Source organism: Parus major, chromosome 17 (genome assembly GCF_001522545.3).
Source record: "Parus major isolate Abel chromosome 17, Parus_major1.1, whole genome shotgun sequence".
NCBI classification, from domain to species: Eukaryota; Metazoa; Chordata; class Aves; order Passeriformes; family Paridae; genus Parus; species Parus major.
In genome coordinates, this window is record NC_031785.1 from 4,058,141 (window position 1) to 4,070,341 (window position 12,201).

Here is a 12,201-nt window from a genome sequence, read left to right on the forward strand (position 1 = left end):
GCATCCCCTTTTTTGGAGTTTAACATGAAATTTTGGGTTTGGCTCTGTTTCATGGGGTGTAATACAAACAGAACTCCAGGCTGCTGTATGAAACAGTCTTAATGACAAGGAAAACATTAAACAGCTTTTGTGTAAACTTTTATATTTTTAAATGTCCTTTTAAAGTGGCTGGGAGGTGTCAGGAGGAAACACAGGACTGGGGAGGATCCATCCCACTCTTGGGGGTCTGGAGCACGTGCTGGCTCCAGGTATCCCTGGCAGGTGTGAGGAACCCCTCAGGAGCATCCTCCCTTCTCATCCCATGGCAAGCAGTATTTGTGTAAAAAGCCAAGACATTTTTCATCTTGTTTATCAGACCAATTTATTCCTTTTTTTTTTTCCAATATTGTCAAGAAGGGTTTCAAGTAGGTCAAATTCTGCACGGTGTTTTTAAGCAGAGCTGAACTTTAAGAAATAAGGAGGAAATAGGAGCTTGGTTGATAATGGAAATAAGGAGTCCAGTGGGTTTGAAGTGTAGCTGTTCTCTCTGTCCAACTGTAGTCCCTCTCTGGAAACCAAAGGAGTAAAAAGAAATACAAATGTACATTTTGTTACTGGTTTTAGAAACTTTCGTAGCAGATGCATCCCTGTGAGATAGTTCAGAGCAGGTCTGTCAGGCAGGTAAACTGAGGCAGAAAACCTCTTTCAGCTGGAGCCCTGCCACAATCAGGGAGTGTGGATGGGAGCCCAGGTGTGTGAATCCTGACCTTGGAGCCAGCCCTGCACCATCCTGGGGTTCCCTGGGAGCTGGGGCCATTAGGCAAATTCATGGAAAACACCACAGAGGCCATTTTTAGTGGGAAAAAGGCTTTTTGTTTGCATGCTGGATACTCAGTTTGGACTGAATTTCCTTCGCTGATAACAGGTAAAGTGGTTTAAGGGGCTGGAATCTCATCACTAAATGTGATCAGATGTAGATTCCTGAATCTCTGGCTTGATACCTGTGAGGAAGCATTTCTGAAAGTTTTATCCTCTATTATATGATTTATGATTAGATGTGATCGATAATTTGGGATTATACCTGCTTTAGAAATAGTATAAGTTCCTATTTAATTTTTAATTTTTTACTTTTTCTAATTCCTATTTTAAATGACCAACAACCTAAAAAACCACCAAAAATAAAAACAAGGAAATACTGATTCTAACATACACTAACGAGCACAAATATTTTAAAGGTGGAAATTAAATATTTTATCGCATTATTTGTTTTACCGTATTAAAATAATTACCCTGATTTTTACAGGAGCCCTTCTCAGCAGTGTAAAACAGGGAGTGGGGACGGGATTTCTGTAGGAACGGTCCCTTTGATGGATCACCGCCCGCGTTGTGTTCGCAGCGGTGCGAACCCGCGGCGCTGCCGGTGCTCGCTGGCCCTTCTTCAAAGCCGATAAAACCGCAGATGTTTTCAGTGTTTCCCCTGTCGGGGCTCCAGGAAGCCTCAGCAGAGTCCGGAGCGGGCGCATTTTTCCCGAATTCCGAATTCCCGACGTTTTGGCGGCGCCGCGGCCGCTGCTGCCCGCGGGGCGGGGACGGCTGCGCTTCCCGGTGTGACCGCGGGGTGGCGACAGAGAACAGCCAACAGCGGCGGGGCCGTGAGGGCTGAGACCCCCGGAACAGAGACCCCCGGGACAGCCCGGGATCTGCGGGGTGAGACCCCCGGGACAGNGACCCCCGGGACAGCCCGGGATCTGCGGGGTGAGACCCCCGGGACAGAGACCCCCGGGACAGCCCGGGATCTGCGGGGTGAGACCCCCGGGACAGAGATCCCCCGGGACAGCCCGGGGTCTGCGGGGTGAGACCCCCGGGACAGAGACCCCCGGGACAGAGACCCCCGGGACAGAGACCCCCGGGACAGCCCGGGATCTGCGGGGTGAGACCCCCCCCCCGGGACAGAGACCCCCGGGATCTGCGGGGTGAGGTCCCCGGGACCACCTCGGGATCTGCTGGACCGCGGGGCTGGAGACCTCCGGGACAAGCCCGGGGTCATACGGGAAAACCTCGAGACCCTCCGAGTGCTCGGCCTGGGGACCCCCGGGAGAATACTGGAACCCCCCGGGCCCCCTCCGGGTGTGCGGGGCCAGAGGCTCCCGGAGGATCCCGGAGGAGCCGATCCCCTTCTCCTGGCTCCAGCGAGGCAAGCGCCGGTGTTTTCCTCCCGGTGCCGCTGCAGCGCTCCCGGCCCCGTGTTCATTCATTCTCGGTACCGGAGCCGGCTGCACGCAGACCTGGCCATCCTCACCCACCGGCTGCTCGCAGGATTAACCTGAATTATCGATCAGGCCACGCGATGGTAAATCACTGCTAAATCATTCTCAAACACATTGAAAACCAATTTATACCATCTCAATCGATACCATTTCTGAGGACCTTAACGTGGGCAAGAAAACAGAGTAGAAAAAGACAATTACTAATTGTGAATCATCCAGAGTTCCTAGAGGAATAAAATAAGGAAATCTCATGCTTTGCTAAATTTGGGATTTCCTGGACAATTCAGGAAAGTAGCCTTTGGCAGTAGCTTGTACTCAGGACAAGATGTTAACTGTCAGGCAGCTACTGGGATCAAGCCTCAGGCATCTGAATTAGCTGTGAGTCTTCAGACCTTGCTGAAAAAAAAATTGCTATAAGCAGGATAAAGCATAGATGGACAGTATTGTCAAAAGGACCTTTTAGAGCACAAAGCTGACAGAATTTGTATCTGTAAATGCATTTATGCTGTACTTAGAATTGAGGTTTTATAGGTTTGGAGAAGTGAGTTCATACCCTTCAAAAGTCTGTTTTAAAGGGAAATATACAGAGGAGGTATCAATTTAAATATGATAATTGTATAGCTTGGAGCACTGACAGCATTGAAGTTATTGGAGAACAGTGCCCTGTAATCTCTCAAGTGGTGTTTTTCCCTTTCAGACTGTGCCTTTAAGGTGCTGTTACTTTTGTCTGGAGCAGATGGTATGATTTTGTAACTGATTGCCTGATCTGGGTTTCTATTAGTCTTGCAGATCCATGGATTGGGGAAGAGCTAATAGGCCACACTCCTGTGAGCTTCATGAGGACGTACTTCTCATGAGAAGTACCTGATACCTGTGAAAACCTTTGAAGCTCTGAGAAATAATTTTATTTTTTAAATGTTCTGCTGGAAGGTGCTGAATTACAGCCCTGGAGATGGAAAATCTCTGGGTGCCCACACAGCAGTTCCAGCACGAGCAGCAGCGCTTTAAACCTTGTCCCCTGCCTGATCAACCCCCTGAAATTATTAAAACACTTCTTAGATTCACAGCAGCCAATTCAGGGGCGTAGTCTTGATCATTAATGTGGTGAAACAGGCTGGGAGATAAAGGAGACACGTAGTGTGGGGTTGGTGTAAGCACAGACAAATTATATTTCCATCTGGAGCTGGTTGTGGCCTCATTCTGCTGCTATTCCATGCCTGGGCTTGGCTGTGACCTTGGTCCACAGTTGTGTCTGATGCTCTCAGGAATCACTGCAGCTTTACTTCTGAGGGGTGAATTTTACTCTGTGCCTTGATTTCTCTCCCTAATAGAGATGTGCTGCCACCTTACCTAGTCTGGATATTTCTTTGCAGCAGCATATTGTAATTTTTAATAGAAACTTACCTTTGGACTTCTCTAATGGTAAAGTAAAACCTCTCTCGAGTCTCATTCCCCCAACTTTCAGAGTTGGAAACTCACACAAGCTTATGTTGAAAAGGAATTGATTATTCAAAGCTCTTGTGCTTCATAATCTCCTTAAAACATGGAGATTGACTGTCTCATCAGGAAAGCTCTATGTTTTACTTTGCTATGTGCCCATTAGGTTCTGTGCTTAAGGCCAGGAGACCTCTGGCTAGTTCTTCACAGGCTGTGTGCCCCTCCAATTACAGGTTATTAATTTGCCTTACATTTCAGAGACAGTTCCACATGAGTGAAAAGGAATCCTGTACTGCAGAGTTCTTCATTACCTACTCTGTCTGTACTACAAAATAAGAATAATACTGACTTTTTTCTCTCTTTTATTTTCTTTTCTTTTTTTTTTTTTTCCTTCCCTCTGGTCTGTGGAAGATGTTTTACAGTTTTAATGCAGCTGTTTTAAGTGTGACTGTTCCTGTTCAAGGGCAGCTGATGTACTTTGTAATGCCACCGAGCAGCCAACAAGCTCTGTTCCCCCATTGTGTTGAAGTGATAGGTATGTTCGCTAATCAAGAGGAGAGCAGAGCTTGCTGTCTGACTTGTTTATGTTTTATTTCTCACCATCAAGCTTTAGAGGGAAGCACAGAAAATATGTAAGCATCTATATTATTCAGTGATGTATATGTGTACATGGGTGTTGCTGATGTCTTGCAGTCACTCCTGGCTGAAGGGAGAGAGGTGTCAGGTGTTCCCAGCATCCCCCAGAACACCCCAAACCTGGCATGTCATTAGATAAACTATTAATTAATTGTCTCTGCATCTCAAGTTTTTTCCCCTTCATGTGATTGCTTCAGTTTTGTTCCAAAATAGTGACCACAGTGGAGGATTTTGATCATCAGGGCTCACAGAAGTCCTGTGGGAAGTGCTCAGACCCAGGAGATGCCCCAGGTTCTCATCACAATTGCTTTTTAATTTCCACGTAGGCTGCAGTGTTTCTCCTTCCCATGTGTGAAGGATGGCAGCAATCTGGAACTGGGGAATCTCCCAGGATCTGCTGGAAGCTCAACAGCACAAGATATCCATCTTTCTGTGCCATTCCTGGGCCTTCCAGCCTCTGCCCTGATCCCCTGTTCATCTGACACGGATGTCAGATGCAGAAGGATTCTGGCAGAATCCTACTGCAGTTTTACTCATGGGTTTGTAGGTTTTATTCCAATTCCTTGAAAAACTGTTTAAAGCATTCTGAAATTAAAAAATAAAATCATGTCACTTGTCATCTCTGTAAATTCATGTCAATGATTCCAGTATGAATTGTCATAAAATAACACACATGAAGGAAGTTTAGTGCTGCAGCCAGAAATCCTGGACTATGGGAAAAGTCCACTGTTTTTTGTATGGAATGCATTTTTGGGGAAGAGAAGGTTGGTTTGTTTGTTTTTCTTTATTCCTGCTAGGATGTGTTGGGTTAGTATTAATTCTTGTAAGCTGGAGGGTAGGGAAGAACTGCCCTGAAAAGAGCACTGAAATTCTCCTGTTCTCCCTCCCATGCCTGCCTGCAGCTCAGATCTTGGACAGGGGAGAAGCTTCCATCTGATAAAATTCCTTCCTGCTGCTGCACTATTGGTACAGTTAATTTTATGAATCCCATTTTTAACAGAATACCCAGTTTTTGCATTGTCATTTTGCTCTTTGTCAAGTGTGTGGGTTTATTCCATTCCCTTTTTTTTTTTTCTTTTTCTCCTTTCAGCAGATGGAGAATATTGCTCTCTTTAACGTGTTCTTTTATAATGTGAAGTGGATATCCTCAATTAATACACTAATCTGTTTCCTAATTAATTCCCAGCGGTTTTCTTCTCTTTTAGCTGGTACATTGAATCCTGAGTGCAGTTCTGTAAACTCAGTAATTTGATTATTTAAAGGAGAAGCCATGAATTTCATGACAGAGGTGCAATGTTAAATTCCAGGAGCAAATGGATTCTATTATTGCAGTTTAAAACCTGCTTGTTCCCGGGGTAGAACTGTGCACTGCTAATAATTCACTCTGCTAAAATCCAGGCAGATTGCTGTCAGCTTGTCCTGAAGAGAAGTGCTAGAAATCTGACACATACACTCTCCTACAAGCACTTGTTGTTGTATTTTTGTATGCAGATGTGATGGCAGGGTGAGCATCAAAACATCAACCTGCCATGAAGGGGATTTATGTAGCAATTTCTCCCTTGTTTTCAACAGAGGCACTGGTGTATCAGACAGATAAAGGGAAGGGGCTCTCCTTGCTGCTTGGGAATTGGTTTGGCTGCTGCTTTGGGAAGCAGCTCTGGATGATTTTGCTGTCCTTTCTTTGGGGTTGTATGACACTGAGCCTGAGACATGACAACAGTCATTGGAAAATCTGTAGTCACTCTTGTTGAACTTAATTTTAATTCTGAACACACTCCCTCCTCCCAAAAGAGAAAAAAACCCCAAAGTTTAAGTATCTTAATTGAAGTATTTTACTTTATAAAGATTCTGGTGAAAATGTGCAGGATACTTCCTTACCAGTGTGTCCCACTAAATAGAATTTTGAAAGCTCCACAGTAGTTGTAATCCCAGTCAGTATTTTGCTGATGTTCTCTCTTGCCCTAAAGAAAAATAATAATAGAGGAAAAAGAGCTTTTAGCTCTAAAATTAGCGGCTCATCAATGCAGTAGTTAAGGTTGTTGAGATTAATTTTGAAAATTATTTTCAGTTATAAAATCTTCAAACCTTTGGGCAAATTGGAGCAATAGCACACATAGACTGTTGTGGCAGAACCACTGTTACCTGCTGAGTTCAACTGAGAGTGGCCAGATATTCCTTTCCAGTATTAGGATTTCTTTTCTACAACTCAAGTCATTGTTTTTGCATTTTGATAAGGTTGTGTCACACACATCACTGTGGCACCAGTCCAGTGTGGCTGAGAGGAAAAAGTACATTGCAAAATTGTGTGGGCACCAGGTTTTATCAAATCCTTTGCTTTGGTCCTACAGTTCCTTGTGAGTTTGGGGTTTCACCACAGTAAATTCGACAGTAAATATGAAGCAATTATACCCAATGCCAATCAGTCATAAATGGGAGTAACTGGTTTGGTTCTAGAAGGACTTGTGAGCATCTCCTTTCACTGCAGACTCAGCACACAGAATAAATGTCACCTTTTTCCTCCTTTGCAGTGCCAGACAACCTTGTCCTGAAGCTGCTGACAGAACGCCTGAACGCCCTCGACTGTCTGACCAATGGCTGGGTGCTCTCTGGCTTCCCCAGGGATGTCAAGCAGGGAGAGCAGCTGCAGAAAGCACAGATGAATCCCAACAGGTAAGAGAGAAATCCAGCCATCATGGTATTGTAGATATGAAAAATTTGTTTGTGGAAAGATACAGATCTTTATTGACATCATTTATGCTACTGCATCTTGGTTTTTGCTTCCTTAGCGAGGAAAGGGGTCCTGCTCCTGGAGAGTAGGAAATAGAGCCCTGGCCTGACAAATGCTCCAGATGGCCAAACTGTGGGAGAGAGAAGAGGTTTGTTGTTCTGGTTATTTGTTTGAGTTGCCTCTAAAGCCAAACCATAAGAAATGGATTAAAGTTTGGATTATATGAAAATATGTATTTTATTTGCAGCAGGAGCGGGGATACACATCATCTTTCTTCAGCATTGACATAATACCGTGGAAATATATTGGTATTTCAAGGAGCTCATTATGAGACTTTTGGCTTTTGTGAAATAATTAAAAACAACATGAGAATTACATTTTATTTGAGCTATAATGAATTGTTCAGAAATGTAATATGAGCGACATCAGCATCCAAAGAGAATTGTTACAAGTGCCAAGCAAATAAAATAGAGTTACTTTTCACAGCTGGTCCAAAGGTGGTGAGGATTTAAAGTGCTGGTGACTCATCAAAGCTGAGAGGCTTTTCCCTTCCCTTCCCAGGCCTTCCTGGTTCTGTCCATCCCATTGACTGGCACAGTGACTATTCCAAAGGCAAACGTTGGAAATTTGTGATCTTTCTGCTTCCAAGGAGGGTGTTCTTATCTAAAAACTCATGGTGGGAGAGGTGCATTACCCACATCAGTGTTTAATTTGGCAAAGTTGCTGTTCCTGTGTGTCCTGTGTGATTGCCCTGGACAGGGATAGGGGAAGGATGGAAAAGGTTGAGTTGGAGAGAGAATGGAGGGGGTTGCAGAGGGAGGGAGCTGCCAGTCATCCATCAAGGTTTGAAAAGGGAAGTGTGTGAAAAAAGCAGTAACTTTATTAATCCAAAGCAAGGCAATGTGCATCTTAAACAGGAATCCATTGCATGAAAAAAATGGAGAAAGAACCTCAAAACTTGTGCTGGACTCAGTTAAACATAATGTTCCACAGATTATTCTTCTTGTGCATTTAGAAGGAAGGTGCTGAATCCCTAAACACGTCTGAGTCCCCGAGATCAGTCTGAATGCTCGAGTGTGCCCCGCGTGCTCCTTCACAGGATTGAGACCTCATCAAGGGAGGAAGAGCAACTCATTATAGAATTGGATGTGTGGAAATTCAGCACTGATCCATTTGCTCAGCTTCTCTTGGCTTTAAAGAGCTCTGCACGTTCACATCTGAATTTAGAATTTGGTCCCTGTGTTATACAGGGGTTGAAGTGAGGGACAGAAATAGACATCGAGCTCCCTGATTGATCTCAGAGCTGATATTTTCCATGAAGCTGATGTGGTAGGGATGTAAGGGAAAGAGGGTGATTATAAACAAAAGGACACATTGCAGCATAGGATAGCAGGGCAGTAATTCAGTTCCAGTTGTGATGCTAGTTATAAAACACTATCTGCAGAGGTGCTGTTTCTGACATCAGGAGAAAAACCTGATAGAATTATAGCCTTGAAATCAATCTGGGAATAGGATGCAGAAATCTATAAATCAGACACAGAACAATCTACAAAGTCTCATTTTTAGGAGGGCTCTGTTGATGAAATTAGATTAAAATAAATTTACATATATATCAAGTTTATTATTAAAATCTAGTCACATCAGTAAACAAAATTATTTGTGAAAGAGAATGTTACTCTGGTTTTTGAACTCAGAGTAGACCTCTTTGGCTGATCAGAACACAGAGTTATTGTCTGCTTGTCAAGTCACAAATCTATTCCTTAGAGCTAATAAATGGTTAGTGTTCAAATACTATGTTTTATCTGACTCCCACCTCATAAAGCTACCACACATAATACTAAATTATACAGCACTGAACAGGATCAGTCTCCTGACTCCTCCATCTTACAGAAAGAAAAACAAACCTAGTAATTGATGGTAGAAAAGAAGGAAAAAAGTTATTTGAAAACAAACAAAATGGGCCATAAAGTTTGTTAAAATGTAATAGTAAAAAAAAAAAAAACCTCATACAGCATCAGCTACCACATCCAAAGAACTGCTCTGGAACAAAAAGGAAAAGAATTCAATTTTCACTGAAAAAGTCGGGGGTTTCTTTAAATTAGAATTTCAGTAGAGTGAGGGTTTGCTTGTGGAATGGCACAGGAAAACCTGCAAACCCTGTCTCCCAAAGAGCCCAGAGAGCACTGAGCTGCTTTCTGTGTTCCCCCTGTGAAGCAGCTCCTGTCTAAGTGGACAGGATCCTCCTGGCATTGAACTGGGGCAGCCTTTAGGGCAAATAAGGAGCTGAATCTGTTAATGGCCTCTCAGCTGGGGAGGAAAAGATTAACCATTTAGTGCCATTAACATCTTAGTGCCCACCTGAGTGGGAATCCACAGTCACAGGGTGGCTTCTGAAGCTCTGAGCCACTGACACCAAGGACTGACTCCAGTTTTCTCACCCAAATGAGTGTAAATGGATATTTTAGCTTTTTAATTAGTGTTTAAGCAACAGAAAGAAACATTTAGTATAGCCATGGATGGTTCTACTGAAAACTCTGTGTACCAAAGTATTTTTTATCCTTTTTGCTCTCTTCCAAACTTAGAGTTAAAATAAGATTCAGCAGCAGTGTCATGTTGTGAATCTCTGGTTGTCACCTTCAGCTGGTTCCTGACCATTCCTGTGCTGGGCCCATACCAGCTTAAGGCAATCAGAAATTTAAGGATTCCTGAGCCAGAGGATCCTTTGGAAATCTTCTAATCCCCCCTTTTCCTTGACTTTATAGTCTCTTTCCCAATGCTGTACTTTGGGTCACCAAATCATGTAGAAAGGAGTTTCTCATTTCATTGGGTATAATATCAAAAAGCTTCATAATTTTTTTCCAGGTGCATTTCTTCTCTTGAGAAACAGTTGCAGACATTCCCTGGTCATGTCTCCCAACACTCCTGGTTTTCTAAGCCCCTTGTATTTGCCCTTCAGTCACCTCTTTCCCAGACAAAGAACCTTGATCTGTTTATCTTTTTTTTTTACTTTTTTCCCTCTAGAAATCATTTCAGTCTTTTGATCATCCTGTTCTCTCCCCTCACTGGGAATTCCAGCTTTTATTTTTATTTTTTTTTTTTTGCTGAGGTGGGACACCCAGAACTGCATTTGAGGGCAGCACTGTGTACTGGAGGTGGATATAATAAACATTTTCATTTTGACCTCAACTCCATCACTCATAATTGCTGATATTCTATCAGATGTTACTGGGATAAATTTTGGAAGAAATCTTCTGTGAGTGGACTGTTGTAACTAAACATTGTCTCTTTCACTGAAAATATACCAAAACTTTACAAAGTATCAAAAATCTCAGTTGAGTGAGTTCAAACTCGGCAGAGAATCTATTTTGAGACCCTTAAACTCAAGATTTCTGTATTAAAGTTGGAGCTAGGTTTGTGCTGGAGCATTCCTCAAGTCCTCCCATCAGTGCCAAAGGCTCTGCTGCTGCTGCCTGTCCTGAGATTTCCACTTCCCCTGCTCCATTATTTCCTTGTTTTGTCCTTCTGATCTGAATCCAGGGCCAGTTATTTTAATTTTCAGTGTTGATTAATTACATTACAAATAATACAAATGAACAGACAAAGCTGGGCAGGGGAGAGCTGAGCCAAAGGATTGACCTAACAATACATCCATAATATATTTCTAATATCCATTTTTCTAAAATTAAAGTTGTTTTTTTCCTAGTAGAGAAAATAAACAGCAGCAGCTTCTCCAGTGCAAGCTTTCCAGCAGGGTTTTATTTGGTCTTCAAAATGATGTGGCTGTGTTCCCAATTATGCCATCTTTTTACATAATATATTTAAAGCTTTTTTTTCACCATGCTGCTGAGCACATGTATTCAAACAGTTTAGGATAATGAAGTTCCTAATTTCTGAGGAAGAACCTGTGAATATGTTGAAAAGGGAGAAATCAGAATGGAAAAAAATATTTTTTTTTAACTATTTGTTCTTTACATGGGGCTTTCATATTTCTGCAGCTGATCCCAGTGTAGATTAGGGATAATAAACAGCCTATTAATGGAGGCCTGAACTAGGAAATGGAGTTTGAATCAGCAGCAAAATTCAATGGCTGGTGAAGGTTAATAACTCCATTACTATCAGCTCTATTTTTGAGCCGTTTGAAGAGCTGGGTGTTAGCCTTATCTTACTCCTCATTAATTGAGCTAATAGAACCCCAGTGACCCCGCCATGCTGCCATTATCTGAGAGTTTACCAGACATGGACTGGAATAGTTATCACTGAATATGTATTCCTCAGATTCATTTTGATATCAGAAGTATTTTTGTTAAAGATCAGCTGCCTTCAGGTTCCTTTTTGCTTTTTAATTTCTTTGCTGCCTTTTGTAACAGTTATTTATTTGGAAATTACATGTAAATGACTTAGTTAAATCCCTATCAAGGAACAAGTTAAATCCCAAAATAGTTGCATCAGGGAAAGATGATAGTGATTGAATTACTCTGACATGGAGAAGTCTTACAGAGCATTTTAAAAACTTTGACCTAATTTAAATGATGGATATTGTGTATTTATGATGTGGTTTTAGTTGATGGCATACAAAAATCTGATGAGTAGCAAAGAAGAAATGTTAAATCTTATTTTCTCCTAATTTTCAGATAAAAAAATCCAACAAACCAACACAAAAAGGATGTAGTAATCAAGGGACTAAATCAGTGTAATGAAACTTGCCTGCACCAGAGAAGCAGAGAAACTGTAGGAAAATCCAAGCCAACTATGTAGGATTTGGATTAATTTGTAAAATAGTAAAAGTAATAGGCAGCACAATACTCTGTTTCAATCATTCTCATTTTTTTCTCAGCTCACTCCTCCAGCCATTCTGTGGCTGCTGCTTTAATGACTTTTGTCTTTACCAACACTAATTATGTCTGGGTTTATTTTCCCTTTGCATTTCAGTGCTCCCATCTCAGCTGGGCTCTTCCTGCTCCATCACCAAATCAAACAGGCTTTTGGTAAAAACCAGGGGGCTAAAGGAGCCAGATCCTGCAGAGCTCTGTGATGTTGTTATGGAACAGAAACTTGCTGGAAAGTGTGGTTTACATGAGGAATCCTGATCTGTGCTCCCCACCCCAGCAGAGACACTGCCCCTCGTACCTGAGCTGGGTGTGTGCCGTGCTCTGA

General features: G+C 42.5%; 1 protein-coding gene across 3 annotated transcripts in view; it reads left to right on the forward strand.

The window, feature by feature from the left end:
• AK8 (adenylate kinase 8) overlaps positions 1-12,201 on the forward strand; it is a 71,997-nt gene that overhangs the window by 29,868 nt on the left and 29,928 nt on the right. For all 3 annotated transcript variants that reach the window (XM_015644981.3, XM_015644980.2, XM_015644983.2), the window contains one exon: positions 6,848-6,989. In XM_015644981.3, coding sequence (XP_015500467.1) covers positions 6,848-6,989 — 142 coding nt within the window. The remainder of the gene's footprint in view (positions 1-6,847; positions 6,990-12,201) is intronic.